At 50.3% G+C, this 19,612-nt stretch overlaps 1 protein-coding gene across 1 annotated transcript; it reads right to left on the reverse strand.

Moving 5' to 3' along the window:
* Positions 1-14,485: 14,485 nt before the first annotated feature.
* KRP23_12109 (RxLR effector protein CRE2) lies at positions 14,486-15,010 on the reverse strand (the record flags this gene model as incomplete). Its single annotated transcript, XM_067895964.1, has 1 exon — positions 14,486-15,010. One exon carries the CDS (start codon positions 15,008-15,010, stop codon positions 14,486-14,488), a length of 525 nt encoding a protein of 174 aa, XP_067739717.1.
* Positions 15,011-19,612: the final 4,602 nt, after the last annotated feature.

A 19,612-nucleotide genomic window follows, 5' to 3' on the forward strand; every position in this document is an offset into this window, starting at 1 on the left:
TACAAAGACGGGTGACGACAGCCCCACTAGAAGATACACACGGGCAGCAACTGGCGATGTAGTGATGACCTCATACTTTATAATCCTGAGAGACACAAGTGATGCACCTATGGACGACGTGGACAAGCCATTGGCGGCACTACTGCAAACAGCAAACCAATAGGCTTTCGTTAAATGGAGTGCTCTTTACAGGAAGAGATTCAAAACTCCGGCTACGAAACGACGTACGACAATGGTCGACATTAGGCCGTGACTGCTAACAAACCCGGCAGCCACGCGCCACCTATTTGCATTTCTACCTTACCCAGAACACGAGGCGAAAACATGGTCCACGGAACACTTGTAAGCATGGGGCGCCCATGAAGTATATCGAGAACAACGTCATGCTATTGAAAGGGTCCTGGAAGACGCTACACTACCAGACGTCACACGAGAATTTTGCACAGTGTGGCTCCAGGCCTGTGCGGACATCAGTCTGCACCCGGGGTCGGCGCAGGCGCAGGCACGGTCCCCAGAGAGATGGGGTGACTGTCACAATGGGTTCCTGACAACAAGTGCAGGGCGCAACCACAGAAGATGACGGAGACAGAGTGGTGGGTTTTACACATATTACCGTACACAGTCAGTGAGTGGTCTAATACGCCGTCGGGCAGGGCACCAAATGGCGCAAGGGCGATCTGGTACGATACATTCTCGTACGTACGGACGCTCTGCCACGCAGTGGTGGACCACAATGATTGGAGCGGTGCGACGTTAGTGCCCACAGGGAAGGCATGGGGGGAAGGCATAGAGGACACAGACTCGCCGCCATCCTCCGCACGACGACACTAAGGGCATCTCGAAGCCCAGACTGGTTACGGTGGAAGGCTAAACGCGGCAACTAGACTCGTTCGGACGCGAACACATATTGCTAAGGACATGTACGGCCACAGCAGAGATAGTGTTTGGGAATGATACTAACAAAAGTGGAAGAGTGAATGGGGAAACGATGCCATCTAGCAGCACCAAAGAGAGCGAAGGACGCCGTGGTATGGACCAATTTTATAAAAAAAGTGACAGATGAAGACGAAAAGCTAAGAAGCATCCAGAAATTATTTCAACAACACAACAAGACAATACTGGAAAAAAGAAAACACCAAGAGAAGGAATACGAAACAACACAAAGGGCTCATGTGTTGCACGCGGAAGATCAAACCTTCGGGCTCACCACCCAAAACGTCAACGGGTTTGGCGACTCGGAAACAGACAGAGCACACTGGTTCCAAAGTTTCGGAGAAAGCGACAAGCATGGCAGGCAAGATGTGGTTGTCACCCAAGAAACACATGTTGAACAGCACGAAGTGGAGAGATTTACCAATTTGTTTGCACGTCGATGGGGGTTTCGGACTGGAGAAAATCAATTGAAATACTCGTTTTGGTCACCATCCGTGGATCGAAAAGTGGGGTAGCGATCCTTGTTGACCCGTATGGCTCCTTCAAGCAGGTGAAACCTTATCACCAAGAGCACTGGGGCCCGCACTTCAATGCAGTGAGGGGGCTTTTCGATCGCAAACCCACTACGATCTGCAACATTTACGCACCACATTTACATGCAGCTCGAGAACAATTTTACTCCAAAATAAGAGATCTAGAGTTCACCAAAGGAGATTTAATTTTCGTCGGAGGAGATTTTAATTGCATACTAGACGACCTGGCTGACAGAAGTTACACTCGCAGCACGAGCAGCCACGATTCACCCGCCTTACACAGGGTACTAGAAACATGGGGACTGCTAGACCCGGTTGCGGTTGCGAGACCAAAGAAGTGGACGGACAGTTTACTACACCACCACCATGCAGAAACCCACACATACCAATACCAAGTGCCGGGGAAAGGCGCTGCAACCTCAAGACTGGATAGATGGTATGTGGTAGCTAACATCATGACATGGGTTGCAGCATGGAACCTCGTGCACATGGGGAACAACCCCGATCACCTGGGCGCCAAATTCTATGTAAGGTCTCCGATGACCCGATTCGAATCAAACGGCCAGCGCGGTTACACCCAGTACCATCTTTCGCGGAGACCGCAGTTAAAACAACCACGACCCACATATTAGAAAAATTCGCCGCAAAATTGGAGGAAACGAAACCTAAAGCGGAGGAGGCAGCAACAATGTGGGACAACATGAAAACCGAAATCGCACGACGTACACGAATTTGCATTCGCGAGAGAAGGAGGGCTCTACGAAACACGAAAAAAAAAAATTGGCACGGCAGATCAGACAACAACAGCGGCATCAAGCTGAGCTGGACGGGGCACAAGCTACAGTAGAGTCCATTACAGAGGAGATCGATGGCCTGAGCCTAGACGACATCGCGGGACCGACGAAGGCGGCCCGCCTACGGAGAGCTATTGCAGACTGTAAACGAAGCCATGGCGCCGCGAAACAACAGAACCTTTTTCGCGCGGCTACTCACTGGGAAGGGAAGACGACAAAAGCTCTTTTTCGGCACATATCTAACAAATACAGTGATAATGTGATACATCAACTGGAGCCAATACAAGGGCCCCCCAAGCGCAAACAACATGAAAAAGCAGATATACTAGCAGATGCGTGGCAACCCATATTGCAGAAACACCCAACAGACACCTCCTGTATCAAACAAGTCCTAGAATGGGACAAGAAGGTGACCGGAAGAAGTGCAGACCAGGAGGCGATAGATGGGTATATCACACCAGATGAAGTTTGTACAGCGCTACGGGCATGCAAACGTGGAAAAGCAGCTGGCCCGGACCGATTAGGAAATGGCTGGTATCGAGAGTATGAAGATATTTTGGTGCAAATTCTTGGCCTACTTCTCAACCTGTGGTATGATGCAGGACATTTCCCGAAGTCATTCTTACAAGCAGATATATTTTGCCTTAAGAAAGGGGGAACTTCGAGAAATGCATTGAATTTCAGACCGCTGGCGCTAATTAATACGGACTACAAGATATTCACTCGAATATTGGCGACCAGAGTTGGAATCACACTCCCAGATACTATCCACCCTAATCAAAATGGTTTTGTAGCAGGACGTATAATTCATGAAACACTCGATCTATACACGGCGGCGCAACACATGGTCATCACAGACCCAACGCAACAAGACGCCACAGCAATGCGACTGGATTTCAAAAAGGCGTACGACGCACTGGACAGGGAATACATGTTGGCGGTACTTAGAAAAAAAGGGTATCCGGAGAAATTCGTGAGTGCGGCAGCGGCCACACAACAGTGAGATTCTTAGCGAACGGCTACAAATCACGGAGCATTGCAGTCACTAATGGTATACGTCAAGGTTGTCCACTGGTGCCGCTATTATTCATCATAGCATTGGATCCGTTATAGAGAAAACTGGATGGTTTTATGGGCATTAGGGGCGTGATTATACAGTCTGCCGCGGGCCGTTTCGAATTGCGTGTAGCCGGATACGCCGATGACACGGCGGCTTTCGTCAAGCACCCCGAAGACATACCATTGCTAATGAGAGACTTGGACACCTTCGGAGGAGCGACAGGGTTACAAATAAATGCTAGCAAGACACAAGTGATCGCTCTGCATCCGAAGGGTTCACAACCGGATATGATACTACCTTTGGAACTCCAGTACATAGGTCAACAGAGTGCATGCAGGTATCTAGGACTACAAGTAGGAAGCAACATTGCGACCGATACATCCTGGAACGGAGCACGCGCAAAACTGGAAATTCGTTTACGACTAGCTTCACAGAAAACACTGACAGCCGATCAACGCAGTGTAGTTGCAGGGGCTGTAATTATACCGAACCTGTTATATATCGCAAGACACGCATGGCCAAGCACAGCGGACGTAAACACTATGGAGAAACGAATCAGGAACTACATCTGGCATAGGCAGTTCACAAGCGAACTGACAGGGATGAAGGCTTGGCTGGACGCGGATCTGGCTGCACTTCCCAGAACAGATGGCGGCTTGGCGGTCCCAGACTTGAGAGCCGAACTATATGCTATGGCGGCGGCCACTGTCAGCAAGTGGGCCGAGAAGGGGGCGAGACAAATGCACATAATTGGCGACATCCTTCACAATGGCATGAATCAAGGTTTGGCTCCCAAAGTGTACATCACCCCGGAACACGCACCGGAGGCGCAGAATGGGTTTCAGCGACGCAACACTTTGTGGAAAACGGGGCGACGACTACTTGCTGAAGCTGGCACGCCGGAACCAGCACATGGGGGACGTTGGTCGATATCGCCTACAGGCTAGGGGGTGTAACGACACACTGGGAAGGGGACCAGATCATGCTGGATTACACAGCCTTGCTGGCAGAGATCCGACGCACCGAGGCATACAAGCAGTTCACAACGCACAACACCGCACAGGTATAGTGGCTTCCATACGCGGAGGTGAACGTATTACAGGTATACACCCGAACTGGCGCACGGATGACACTAGCTTAAGCGAGCGGCTACAACACAAGGGATAGAAAATTATTATGCGACGAGGTATCCTGGAAGCAGATAGCGACGGGCAAACTCAAATTCCAGTTCACCCACAAACACATAACCCAGGAGCACAGACGGCAGGCAGAGACACTATCACTATTGATAACGAGTAACTATATAGCGATAGCAGAGAGGCGCCTATTCTCACGGGAGGTATGATTCACAGGAACACCAGCTACTCACCCGGTCATCGCAGAATTACGTACAGGGGAGGAGACCGAACTGGTAACGCGAGAGACCATAACTGGGCCACCACCACGATATGCGCCGTATCACACCATGGGGAAATGACGAGTGCACTGACCAAATTCATGGCACCAGACGTAGACGTCCACGACGTCCACCCTCATATAGATCGCAGTCGACTAGTGTGTTTGTGGGCTGGCCGCAGCAGATGGACACAACATCGCAGAGAATACAAGAACAGGGTGGCAGCGGCAGCTAGGCAGCGGGGGGCCAACAAACAGAAAGAGCGTATGGATCAATGGCAGACAGAAGGCAGAGAAGCAGCGGCCGGACTGAAATCCTTACACTGGAAGAGGGTCAGGAAAATCATTGGGCTGGGTCCGTGGGGGGAGCAGTTGCTGATGAAGCTCAAGCTACACGCTTTCTCAAACTACGATGTAAGAAACGAAAAAATGGGGTGCCCGCACAAGAACTGCGTGCACATGCACAACATAAATTTATATCACGTTTTCTGGGACTGCGACGCAGCAGTGCAACTCCGGAAAATAATGATGCGGCCATGGCACCAGCTAGGGATCCAGACAACGGGGCTGGAGCAGGGCTTCTTTGGTCTAAAACTACAAGACATACCAGCTGGATTGTGGGATGTGGTCGATTCAGTGCGGAGTGCTGCGCATGACCTACATCAACAGTTCACAGAAGAGATCACAAAGCTAATTGAAGCCTGTTGGAGCATCGGAGTAGCCATATACTTCCAGTCCGTTTGGTGCTGGAGAGTGAACTTTTTCGACCAAACAAGCAATGTGACGCATGGCCATCATGTGGCGAGTCTGTCTAAGAAGCTACGACAAGGGTACAGCACCGTTCACCTGCATTTAAAAACACAAGGAAAATGCGCAATTAGCGAGGCGGCAGCATAAGCAGTGAGGAGAGCGCTCACCACCAGGGAACGAGTACACATCACGGAGCTATCGAGATCGAGAGACAAAATCTACATTCTGTATTATGGAGGACACACAAATGGTAAGACCGGAGCGGCGGGCAGCGGAGCGATCGTGTTGAGACTCGATCACCAGAAGGGCGACACCACAGTGCGTTGGCTCGGATATATGTCCTATGCCCGAACACGGATGACAAATCAACAAGTGACCAATCTCGGACTACTCACAGGATTGCTAGAATGCGCCCGGAAATGCTACAGCCCGCTCCATACAATTGGAGACAATGAGGTGCTCGTGAGGCAACACAAAAGACGAAACCCGCCGCAAGCGACCCACCTCAAATCGATATATTGGAGATGCAGGCGACTGACGGACAGAATCGCGATTCAAGAGTGGCACTGGCAGCAGCGTGGCACGAATCGAATGGTGGCAACACTCGCCACTCTGGCAATGGACAGCGGTACAAGCAAGCAGGTGACACTGGGGGGACACCTAACGGCAGCGCAGCCTTGGCTCAAGGTAACCCGACACATGGAGGAGGATCTCCAACCATGGACGGAATTAATGGATGGCGCAACCTGTAGCGGGGCTACACATTCGGTTCACCTCCTACCTTAGTGCAACATGCACTAAGGAATACATTCAGGTGACCACTCCACAGGGTGGTCCACATTCATAGCCAAAAGCATATGACTGGTAGAAAGTAACATAATATGTGTTATTATATAATAGAGATATTATCTCTACCAATGAGGGCCATTCAATAGATAGGGGTTCTGTCAGCCATCCGATGGCAGAACCTATCATTAGAAATATCAGTTTTAGGAGGAAACCCCATTTACAATCAATACAGTTCTCATTTGGCACCAAAGCTATCGTTCGGTTCCTTTATCTAGGTTTAAGTATACTTGCGGATACAAGTATACTGAACTTAAGTAAATTACTCCTACGCTTCCTCATACACGTGCGCACACGTGTAAGCTTAAGTAGTGGGTCTAAGCAGACCCACTACACAACCCAAGAGGAGCTGTGGCCGACTGCCTATAAGGCGGCCGGCACGTACGGGGAAGCGTAAGCTTGGACCGATGGAAAGCTAGAAGTCGACATAAGGACGACGACTAGAACGGACATAGGAAGTCGTTAGCATAGCTAAGTGACATCAATGTACCTCACTGAAAACGAATATACCTTCAATTGTGCGATGATCGGTGTTTATGAAGAATGGACGGTCGATGAGATATACCTTCCAGGTTCGCATCGCATGAAGCGCAGCTAGCAGCTCCTTTTCGCGAGTAGGGTAGATGAGCTCGGCTCGGGACAGTTTCCGCCCGTTGAATGCGATTATGCACTCGCGCCCGGAATCATCGTACTGAAAGAGGTATCCTCCGATCGCAAAATCGGAGGCATCCATACTCACGTGGAATGGTTTCGTAAAGTCTGGATGCGCGAGAATTGGCGGGGAGGCGAGTTTTTGCTTAAGCCCTTCAAATGCTTGCTGCTCGGCTTCACCAAAGGTGATTGGGTCTCTGCGGCTCTTTCCCTTGGTCAACTCTGTCCGTGGCGCGATCAAATCACCAAAGCCATCGCAAAATTTCATCACATACACGCAAGTTCCTAAGAACGACTGCAGTTCTTACTTCGTGCGAGGTGTCGGCCAATCTTTGATCACCTGTACTTTACTCGGGTCCATGCGAACACCGTCCTTGCCGACAAAATCACCGAGACAGGGAATCTCCGTGGAGCAAAATGTGCACTTCTCGATCTTGATGTAGAGCCGCTGCTCGGCACACCGAACGAGCACTTTTTCTAGTGTCGCGAGGTGATCATCAATGGAATCAGTGAAGGTAAAGACAAATAGATCGTCGAAATAGGTCTGACAGCAGGATTGTAAATCCGAGAAAACTGATTGAACGAGACGGTTGAATGAAGAAGGGCTGCTCGAAATTCCCATCGGAGTAACTAAATACTCGAACAAGCCGTCTGGCGTCGCAAATGCTGTGAAGGGAATTGATTCTTCGACCAATTTAACCTGGAAAAATCCCCACAACAAGTCCATCGCTGAGAAGAGCTTGCCCTGAGCCATCGAACGTAGAATATCGCCTTTGCGGGGGATCGGGTTTGCTGGCACACGAATTTTTGTGTTCAGCCCACGAAAGTCATGAACAATTCTCCATTCACCGCTGCGCTTCTTGACGCAAAATGTTGGGGCGCACGGGGAATTGGACGGGCGAATCATTTTTTGCAGCGAGTATTTCCATCGACCAGGCCCGAATAGCTTCCCGTTGTTCGGCTGAGACTGGGAATTGCTTCCGATGAATAGGGAAGTCATCGACTAACTCGATTTTTGCGTCCATACCGGCTCGACGAGTTGCGGGTACGGCTGGCAAGTGTGAGCGGAAGACTTCATCGCGAAGTTTGCTCACGAGTGGGTAAACGGGTGAGGTTTTCAACATTCCCAAACTTGGTCAGCTTTGGTGGGTTCATCGCTGGGATTTACAAAAAAACAAACTCGTTATCGCGTTCGCGGAGCAGGCGCTGGAGGTGATGAGGACGGACTAGCTTTGTAGTCCCGTTGGAAGAGTGATGTCCATGTATGTAGTAATCTTTCAGAAGTGCCTCGTTCTCTGATTGGTCCTGGTGATGCAAACTGCCACGGCGCCGTTCGGCAACACTTTCAGCTGGACGGACTGGGACACATGGGTGAAAGGTGATGTTGATGCCGTCTTGTCACGAGGGACGGCAGTCTTGAGCTACCAATTAATATCCGGGTTTGCGTCGACTAGCCAAGGCATTCCAAGGAGGACATCCTTTCCTTCGGGGATGTCCAATACAAATGCCTGGGAACCGTATGGAAGGAATCCATCCAAATTAAACTTGAGACTGACAACTCGTCTTGGAACTGCGGTAATAGAGCCGCTTCCCAAACGAATTACCAGGGGTTTCGAGTACTCGCGTGTTGATAATTGCAGGGTCTCGATGATACGTGGTGACACCGCGTTAAAGGAAGCGCCACTATCGATAAAAGCAGAAACAGGGCGGTCACGAATTTGACCTCTCTGCTCTAGGTAGCCATAAATATGGTGGTTGGCCAGCTGGGTGATTGCTTCGTCAGTCCCGTAATTGAAGCTGCCCGGAGAACCAGGGGGCCGACCAGTGGCTTGACGGCGTGCAGTCGCATGGCAAGTGGCTGCCGCGTCAGTCTCGGTGGGGCGCCAGCCCACCGAGCCATCTAGTTTTTTTGTTGGCCACCGCTGCCCTGCAGCCGATCTGGGCATGCAGGAGCGATATGGCCCACAACACCACACGCGTGGCAGGTGGGCACGAAGCCTGGCGTTTTCGGTTGGTCAGTCCCCGAAGCGGGTTTGCTCTTCCGGGAGTTGGACCGAGCCGAACCTTGCAGGTTATCCGGCCGAGTTGGTGTTGAAGTTGCCCCTTTCAGATTCTGACTCTGATTCTGATTCGGGCGAGGCTTGAAAGGCTTGCGTGCATCCTCGAAGCGCTGCGCGTGTTCGATCGTTCTTGAAGCGTTGCCGGTACGTTTTGCGAGATGTGGCTCGAGGTATCTCCTCGCAAGTTCTGTTGGTAAAACCAGCGCTTAATCATCTCCGGCAACTCGAGCGAGGACTGAGACAGCAGTAGCAGGAATTTTGAAGTATACTCTTGCTGAGTACCGGTAACTTGGAGGTCGTGCAACTTAGAGAGCAACTTAAATTCGAAATCGCTATCCCTGAATCGGATGCGAATCTGCTGTTTGAAGAGGAACCAAGTTCGAGGACGTTCACCAAGGATGTTCTTGAACTCTCGGTACCATGACATGGCGTTCGGTCCCAAAAACGGGACGAACATGTCGACGAATCGTGAGTCACAGCTATCACGCTCGCGTGCGTAGCCGTTGAGATGCTCTTCAATGGCAAACAGCCAGAGATCTAGATCCTCATCGGCTCGTCCATGAAACTTAGGAGGATCTGCCTTGTACTTCTGGCGGGTTACACAAGATTGTTGCTCGAACATCTCGTGCTGGAAGCTTGTCTGTTGCTCCATGAAAGCCTGGAATTGCTGCTGCTGTTACAGTATGGCCTGCTACTGCGACGCCATCATCTGCAGCAGCTGACAAACGGCATCGTCGCCTAATCCAGCCCCAGCCTGAGGCATGGCTCCACCAGGCACTTGAGGTGCTGGCGACGTAGTGGGAGGGGGTGCACCCTGTCCTTGCGGTGCTGGAGTGCAGGGTGTGGATGAATGCAGGCTGCCCAGGGTTCGACGTTTGATCCATGTCTTCTGCGTCTCTTCGCGGCTGCTGTCGAGGTCTCAAATTCGGAGAGGAGTCTTCTACAGGCCGGGTTCGTTGCATGCACTTGAATCCGTACTTAAAGGTGTATACACGGTAATGCCTCAAAAACGGTCGCACAGAGTTTTCACTCTAATTTCGAAATTGTCACGTGTTCTGTAGACGAACGGAGTCTAGCGGAGGACTTGTGCTTGAAGCTGAAAAATGAAGACTGTTAGATTGAATGAAATTATAGAAGTTGCTATGAACTACGGCTGTTACCTAGAATGTAGGAGGAGAAGGCTTCTAACCGTTGCTGTGCCAATGTGTGAGTCCGTTTGGAAAACGGACGCTGCTGATGCTTTTTTCGTAAGTTTCGTAGTGGTGAGTAGAGCTGGCGATGCATCATCGTCACACTCAAGGATAGTCGAGAAGAGTTACAACGCCAAGCGGACGCTTTGTCCGAACAATTGAGTGAGCTGAGGCAAGAGTCTGCGAAGACGAAGAAGACGGGCCCAACCGACATGCTTCTCCCTAGCTCCCGGTTGATAGCTGAGGTGGGCATCCAACGCGAAAATCGATTGCAGTCTGAAACGGAGCAGCAGCGCCTACTTGCTACCGTGAACTACCAAGCCAAATACATCAAGGGACTGCGACAAGCTGTCAACAACAAACTTAGCGCCAGTGGTTTATCATGCGATCGCAAGTCCCCAGTGCTCCATTCTATGACAAGTGGGCTGTACACGACCTACCTGCAGCAGCTTGAGGGCTGCTACGCTCGCGTCAACAACGTCATGGACGAGTGCGCCTTCGCCTTGCTACCTGAAACGACAATCAACTCGACGCAGAGACGCAAGACTGACGGTGGTGTAGCCTACTTTCAGCATATCAACAAGGCCATACTGCCCTACAGCTTCCAGCAAACGTATCGAGCTCTGCGGAATGTTGTACACGAACAAGACGAGTCTGCATTTGGCGGCAACGAGATAGCGCCGGATAATGATGTAACCATCAAGACGCGAGTACTCAGGGCTAGAAACACTGGAGTGTTGGCACAGCGTTTTGTTTCGCGCCAATACGTGGAAGAGGAACGCATGGTTCTCGTGTGGATAATTTCTTCAGAGGGCGACGACGGATTCCACGGATTGCACGCAGAGGAAACAGGCTGGGTGTCTGTTGAGCCATCGACGTCTGGCGTTGTGCTCTCGGTCTGTGTACAACAACCACCGAAGTGCTTCTCGTCGGGACACTGCCGTGAACCAGCGATAGGGAAGTTGTACAATATGTTGCACGAGTCGTTGGAAGCAGATAAACGGAAACTATGAAAGAGTACAGCAATACGATCTGCCCGGCTTCAGCACACAGACGTATGAGCACTAGTCGTCATGTTCTCAATACTCGTGCCAATTATAATAATCCCAACCCATTCGTCTTTCACGCCTCCGGGTTATCATAAGCGTAGACGCACTGCTCGTTCAATGCTGCTTCCCCCCCCCCACACACACCTGATTTGTTAGTACTCAATTCCAGAAAGCACTCGTCGAGCAGTTGTCCGTGCTCAAGCGGCGTATGTCACGGATCGAAGTGGTGGCAAACTCTCACAAGACCCTAGATAATACTGCCAATCGAAGAGTGTTCAAGTTCAAGCTACGGAGATTGATAAACACGCCCACCCGAGCATTGGACGAACAGATCGACAAAGATTTTGGCGTTTGCGGACTTCCATGGCGTTCTTTCAACCGCCAGCGTTGTTTTTCTACTGATAGTCGCCGCATGCTAGCTTTCCCAAAGTCGTTTTGACAATCTACATGTAGTTGCTAGCACTTTAACTACAGCACGTCTCTCTTTCTTCCAGTCAACGATTCCATCTACTGGGTCGATGTATCAAAGTATTCTCGTCTTCATCTTGTCCGAGGAAATCGAAAGGAAATTTTGGCTGACTGCAGTACCGAGACACGAGATAATACCTTGGTTTGAACGACATGGTGCTAACGGATGGCAGTGCACAATCGATAAACTCAGTTGGGAGTCCCATCAACGAGAGCGAGGGAAACGATCAAGTTCGCAGAGCCAAGGATGCGGGCAGATGCCGAGTGTATTATATCGACAACGGTGGAAGGTAGCATTTTAACGACGTACGGCGCCAGGAACGCGAGCCCGGAACGCGAGCTGAGTCTGGAACTGGCATCCCTGAAGCAGGAAAAGGAAAGAGAAGAAGCTATGCGCAAAGCCTTGTGGACATCTGCCTATTTCCTGTGGACATCGCTCGCTCTTCGACAGCGCGAGGACATTTCGGTAGCGAAGACAGAACAGAGGCAACTAGCCGCAATTATCGACAACAAGCGACTGATATCGGCACGTTAAGTGACATCGTCCGCAACACAAAACTACACGATGCAGTGGCCCCTCTGGAAACCAAGAATCAAGATCAAGAATGCAGAGACTGAACTGTTCGACGAGTACATTCGAGAGCTGGAGGCGAACCACGCTGCGCTCCATTTTCTTTCACTTTCGATAGCGTGGGGCTCGTCAAGCACATCTGACACGGGATCACGAGTCCATTCGGCGCACAGTCGCCAGCCTGGAGGCGAGGTGGAGTACTTCCAGCGGATACTCAAAGAGGTGCTGCCATTCTCACTCTTCGAGACCGGTCGAACTCTTCGACGAATTGCGGACCAGCAGCATAATGTGAAAGCGGACCATGCGGGATACAGCAACGCCAAGGATCCGACCAACACTCGTGCCCGTACATTCAGCGACGTCGTCACGCTACAGACTGGAGCTAAAGTGTCGCTATTGGAACGATTAGTGTCGCGCCGATTCTTCGGAGCCGATTGCATTGTCTTTACATGAAAACTCGTTTCCGAAGGCGAAGGAGCATTCCGCGGGTTGCAAGTGGTTGCAGCCCTCGAATGATGAGAACGAGCCTGGGACGGTTCTCACAATATGCATTCGACGGACACCGATGCACTTCAGCGTCGCAAGGGCAAGAGGCGATGATAGGCGACAGTTCGACCAAGCTCTACAGCAGGTGACCAACGACGTTTAGAGCGAAATTATGGCATCACTGGTAAAGGTACTTCTGGGACGAAGTGCTGGCGGCCATTAGTACTACTAGTGGTCGGGAATACTCGATGCTATGGCTGCTTGAACACAGTACGACCAGATCTAAACACCAACAACCGTAACTCGAGTGATCGGAAGAACTCGCTCGGGCCAAGAAACAAGGATCAATTGACGCATGGTGAACACCGACTTTCTGTTTTCTTCTGGTAGTCAATTGCTCTTCGCCAACGATACCATCATCTTCTGTGGTACCTGTAGAAAAGTCTGAAGACTGGAAGTTTTGGCGTGCTCAATAGTCACAAGAAATATCGTATGGATATTCGAGACCCAAAAGCTTTGGGCTTGCATCCGTCAGCGATACGAGAACTGTTTTGACGCACTGGAGGAAGTATGCGGAGCTGCAGTTGGAAGCACTATACAAGAGAGCGAGAGAGAGTCTGGCGGTGGTGGATAGCGCTGCGATACGTCAAAGAGTTCTCTGATGTCAACAACCTGGCCTTCCAGCCTCACTTCTGTGTCGAAGTCCGAGTACAGGGACTCGTGTTAAGGGATGCAGTTGAAAACATCACAAGGACTTGGTCCAGACGAGCAGCTCAACTGATACCCACCCAGTGACGTCGCCATGAAAAGATGCGCAGGCTACTACAAGAAAATGGATATGTACTCGGAGTCGGCAACCGACTCGGCTAGATGCGAATGTGTCGGCAGCGCATCGGTGAGGGGGGGGTCAAGCTACCAGAGTTGAGACCTATGGCGGACAAGACCATGCCCCGCTCATCCACGGAACAAATGAAGCGTACATAGAAGTCGTTAGCATAGCTAAGTGACACCAATGTCCCTCACCGAAAAACAAAACAAAAACAAACAAATGAAGAGAGCGACTGTGATCTGGCTGCGCAGCTTCCATGAACCATGAAGAGGGGTCGTGAAGGAGGAGCTCTGGACATGCTTCGGGTACCCAACATCGCCTACACGAGTCACATCCACCGCCTAGCACGACAACGACTTGATGTTGCTGCTTTGTCGGGGTGAATGCATGATAGAGCTGGTCCAATGTTATTAGTCTAGGGTTTTCAAGTGACATCAATGTACGAGCGGGGTCGAAACTGAAAGAAGCTCATCATCTATGATGAGGCATCTCCTAGCTACCTGGATGAGCGGCACCCATGGGCTTGTTTCGAAACTCTCAGCACACCTCCTGACAGACAAAAAGCGACAAACTAGCGGGCATTTCGATGAGAGCGATCTGATGATGGAAGAGGATCTGGACTAAGTCTGCATGCTACTCCCCCTCCATATTACACTGTACACTGGGTTCCGACTTTCTCCGCGATTCAGAGAAGCATAAGTATGAGTTGGCGAAGACTCTTTGCCAACATGCCTTGGAGAGAATGTTCAGGTTTGATCGAATACGATTTCCGGGGCAGCCTGCTATAATGGACAAACCTCGATCTAACGCTGCAAAAGCCTGCTTCCTTCTCTGCAGCATCTTCTACCCTCGCTGCCTCTGTAGTGCGACTTACTCCAAGGCTTTGATAACCCCTGCCGCGACGTTATTGTCATACCACTTTTTGTAGTAGTCTATGGCTCTCTTGTTTCTCCCGGATCCCAGAGTCTTGGCTTGGACGCTGATCGGCGTTTCTCCCATCTTGTACAATTTCATGGCCATTATATCGCTGAAGTTGTTCAGCCGTTTGATCACAGCAGCAGACACACTGTTTGATAATTTCCCTAGGGAAGCCTTGATTTGACCCAAAGTGTTTGATATCAAGATGGCTCTTTCTTCTTCATCCTCCCCGGTGTAGAGCTCGTTGCCACCATTGTCGTCTGTGGCATCGTCGTCGTTACCATGGACTCTTAGACTTCTTTTACCGTCGGCGGTATATTCCGGAGATAGAGCACGGGCCGGTGGCGCAGGGGCTTCGATTGATCCCAATTTCGAGGTCGTCGGCGTATCAACGTTTGCAATCTTGGACGATTCTGCGTCGGCGCTTGCGAGGAGGGTGACCAAAGTCACGAGCAAAACCCACAACAACAGACGCATGACTGTAGCTGAAGGCGTACGAAAAGTTGGTCGAGGGGTGTTGGTTCGGGAGAGTCGATTGAGAAATGATCCAGTGCGAAGACCCGTGCCGGAGACTCTCGCTTATCAATACAGTACTACACACTAGCCTGAGGGGCGTTAATCATGAATATCATGAACTTTATGGTACTGTATTGATTTTGGTCAACACGCAGGCACCCCAAAGGAGGGGTGAAATGTACATTGGACAGACCAACGCAGCAGCGAACTGAACATTGCACTCACGGTGAGTGAACAGGACAAGAGTCACTCACAAGGTGTGAGACACGAAGCACAGCCGATCATGATGACAGCCGTCCTCCTCATCTCATGATTTTATATGGCGGATCCCGATCTATATGTTGCGTTTCCCCGGAAACAGAACCTTTGACATAGATCGGGATTTGCCACAGGATATTACGCCGTATGCCAGTTCCCGCGAGCGACCAGTAACTCAAGTATCGAGCCCAAAAACATGTCGTTCTTATTAAGCCTGTCGGTGGGGATCCAAGATAGAGGGCGATATAGTGTTCCAAGATGCGACGAGAAGGCTTCGTACGCAATAGATTCAAGTGGTAAATATATGAAACCTGCTGCGGTTTGCAGTGGCAAAGAGCACAATATTTAACGGAATTTAGTTTAACGTCGTTTACAACAGCTGCACAGCCCAGCCACCCGAGAGTCTCCACAGTAAGCGTCTGTGGTTGCAATTGCATGCACAGCCCGGTGCATGTATCAATAATAGTAATAACGAGGTAATAGCTTGGTTGAGGTCTGCAAGAGACGGAGTGCAAGGATACGGAAATGATGACGCCCCTCATTGGGAAATTCCCAATCGCCAGTGAGATGGCGCAATGCTCTCTTGTTCTGGTCTTGTCTCAAGCAGATCTCTGCTGGCCCAGCACGGATGTGCTTAGGCATATAGTTGATCGCAAACAAAACACGTGGACGCGACGGTCGATCACATAGATATTGTCGCCGGTATAATAACGCGCAAGACACGGCATATTATACTGACTAGCTAACCTCTGACGACGTCTCACTCAACAATTGCCTGATCTTCGACGGCTCCGCCACGCCGAGACTTGTGACTCCCAAGCCGATAGAAGACATTGGTGGCCTTGAAGCGTTGCTCTTCAATGAAGCCCTCGACGACGTAGGTCCATCGAACACCAGCAACGTCGGCGGAGACTGGAGCGACAAGCGTGGCAATGAATGAGAGAAGAAAAAGAACCAACAACGACGATACCGACAGTGACTCAAGGATAGTCGAGAGGAGTTACAACGTCAAGTGGACGCTGTGTCCGGACAATTGAATGGGCTAATGCAAACGACTGCAAAGAGGAAAATAAGTTGGTCAGATCTTTCTCAGGTAGGAATTTGTTTTTCGACGCTTTTTCATTCGCCTGTCAGTTGACAGTAGGATTTGAAGAGTTAACAATCCCATATTTTGTAGATGTCACCCTCAACAGTGGGTAGCTGCACTATCACTACTGGAGCGACATTGAGAGAGAAATGAACACCAAAGGACGGTAGAACTGTTATAATAGCGATGAAGTATCCATATGAGTTGCTACAAAAGACGTGGATTAGAATTTTGGCGATAGCTCTTCCTACGTACAAGACGGCACTGCCAGCTCGTATTAAGCTTGTTTAGTTGACCTTCTTATTCGTTAGTAGGTACTCAGAGTTATTCAGGTAGAAACACGCGCCTTATGGTGGCGACGTTACCGTTATCGCTCTAACACGGAAAATAACGTTATTGGGGTTAAGTTATTTTTTAGCGTTACGTTAACACTGTATGATATTTGCAATATCATGACCATGCTATGACTATATTTGTGTTTTCAGCATTGTTGTAATTTTGCAAATCCCGCTAGAGTCATTCTTGGCATCTTCTCCAATTGATCTGAGCTTCTTTACGCTGTCGCCTCTGTCTGGCGATTGATCTGCGTCCTGTGTCCGATCCGGAGGTGGTCACTGGTTCTACAGCTGATGACTAGCCATTGTGGACAACGAAACGACCGACCTGGCACGGTATCTGCGACGCCTGCCGCTACGCAGAAGGCGATCCACAGTGCGCCGTGACGCCCAACGGCGTGGCATCCCAGCCCATGGACCTCATGGCTCTGCTGTCGGCGCCACTGTCTTGACCAACTCGTACGGCCGTCACTCGAGTGACTCGTACCGTGACCTGACCTCTGCTTACTTCCACATCGCCGCTGTGACCCTACTGGGCAGCCTCGATTCGGTCTTCATCGTTGATGTCACGGCCGGGTCGGAGGGTTTAAGGTGTGCCGTGTTCCTGGAAGAGGATGCCCAGACGGCCTGGAGGAGTAACAGTGGAGATCGGCTGCTAAGAGCACCGTGTACGTCAAGACTCGTTGTTTCTCGTGGATTTTCGAAACGATGGTCCTCTGGTGTCTTCGGGCTCGTACACGACGGGTGCTTATTACTACTACTACCTGCTTGAGATGACCGATGCTGGAGCCGTCATTGATGGTGAGTGGGTGTACGACTCGGATGACGACCACCTGGGCTTCCGGTGCTTCCCGAAGGCGTAGAAGAGATAAACTCGCTGTATCCAGTTCCGTCGTAAAACAACTTCATCATGATATGGAATGGTTCACGAGAACAACGATCCGAAGCAGAGGACGAACCGACAGACTCTTAGCCCAACAATGAACCCGAGCTGACCTGCATGGACACGTCAGTGTAGCTCGACCGATGCTGGTCACCGTATCGGTGGCAGGCTTGGCGTCCTACTACCGTACATATTCAATCCAAGCTACAAATTCTGATCTTCGGCAGGGTGCTTTCGGGTTTCGAGGGGGTCGGTGGGGTGTGGAATATTGATTCACTCGTCGTCTGGTGTCGTCTTCGTCGTTCATCTTGCTGAAGGTGACTGAGAACTCGATGGAAAATTGGAAAATGTGATGTCTTCCTCCACTTCAGTTTAATACGAGATAACTTCTCTCCTCCACTTGCTGGACCGACAATACCAGCAATTTGATGGAATCACGTAGCCAGCGACATGAATTCTGGTAGATCAAGCTGGTCTGATCAGGAGCAGAAATTCCCTACCCAGACGGAATGCCAGAGACCCTGGCCCAGGGAACACCACATCGTTCAGGATGGCAGACTGCACACCAACAAGTCGTTGCAATTCGCATTTAACCAGGAATGACGTCTCCACGTAGCAAGTATAGGTTTGGTATACCCGTGAGCGCCTGGTTTCAACGTCTCCCTCCGTCGGTCGAAGTCCGATTAGCGTGGATACTTCTCTCCGACCAGTTAGGAAATTCCGTCCGCTGAATCAGCGTTGCGTATGGCAATACCATACAGCTTATATGTGGTCTTTCCCATTTTCAAGAATCCTAGTTCTGTGATTGGCTTGATCTTGACCAATGAGCAAGCCTGTTAACTGTGTGTTATACTTAGCTAAACAACTAACTCGGACACGTTTTTTACCTGTAAAAAAATATAACATTAATTAACGCTAAAAAGGTACGTCTCCACCGCTATTAGCCAGAAGGGCTGTTAAGGGTCAAGATCGGATGCCACGCATTGAACAATCTGAACATTTTCTAAGGAAGGGATAAGATAGCTCACGAATGCTTTAGCATTCACTTTCGAATTAGCATCCAAGCATCCACTAGCCTATCAACCAGGCGTTTAGTTTGCCATCCGCTACACCATGCGCCTCGGCTTCTTCCTGATACTGGTGATAACCACCTTTGTTGTGGGCTGTCTCAACCTTGCCAGCGCCAAGGAAGCCGTCAAAATCGTTGCAATCGAAGACCTCTGGAAGAATGCGCTCCCGAAGCTGAAGCCGATAATATCCTTACGCGTTGCAGGCGAAGTCAGGGCCGCTAAAAACAGGTGGAAAGGCCTCGCCGACAAGATGAAAGCGGGACAGTCGAAAAATCTCGACATGACGGACCCCAACTGGCAAAATGCCATCGTGAAGGTGGAGGCGACGGGTCAACTGAACAAGGTTGACGAGGCAAAGATTATCAAGGACTACGAGTTTTGGTGCAGTGGAAGAGCCAGACATCTGGCTCTGACCAAACTTTCATAGATCTTGTAGAACAGGCCGCCAGTGATCCAAGTAGAATCGCGGGTTGCCTTACATGTCCCCTTTCATGCTGCCATCAGCATGAAGGTTTCATACTTTCATTGAGAAGGATGGATGGTGACGACTGTCCAAATCTCTCACTCTTCAATTTGCTAGTTACATCGCACGCTACCAATACACTAGGCTACAAGTTTCCAGCAGGATCGCCACCTGTCTTGCCTCGTGTTTGAAGTTGCTTCAACCTCCGGAAAAAAGGCACACACACCTGAAAATAAGGTTTGTATTCCACGAATAATGTTCGAAGTTCGTCAATTTTACGAGGATTACACCTACTTGGAAGACATCATCGTCTGTAGACCAACGACGATAAGTGCCGTAACCGCGACACCGAACGTAACCAACAGAGCCTTGTAGACGTAACGCCACTTGCTCGGGTTATTCGCGACTTCATGCGCAACGTTCTCCGTGGTCAAGGCTGTATATTTACGAAACATCCACAACCTGGT

This window comes from Phytophthora ramorum (assembly GCF_020800215.1).
Source record: "Phytophthora ramorum isolate Pr-102 chromosome Unknown Phyram_PR-102_s0014, whole genome shotgun sequence".
Classification (NCBI taxonomy): Eukaryota; Oomycota; class Peronosporomycetes; order Peronosporales; family Peronosporaceae; genus Phytophthora; species Phytophthora ramorum.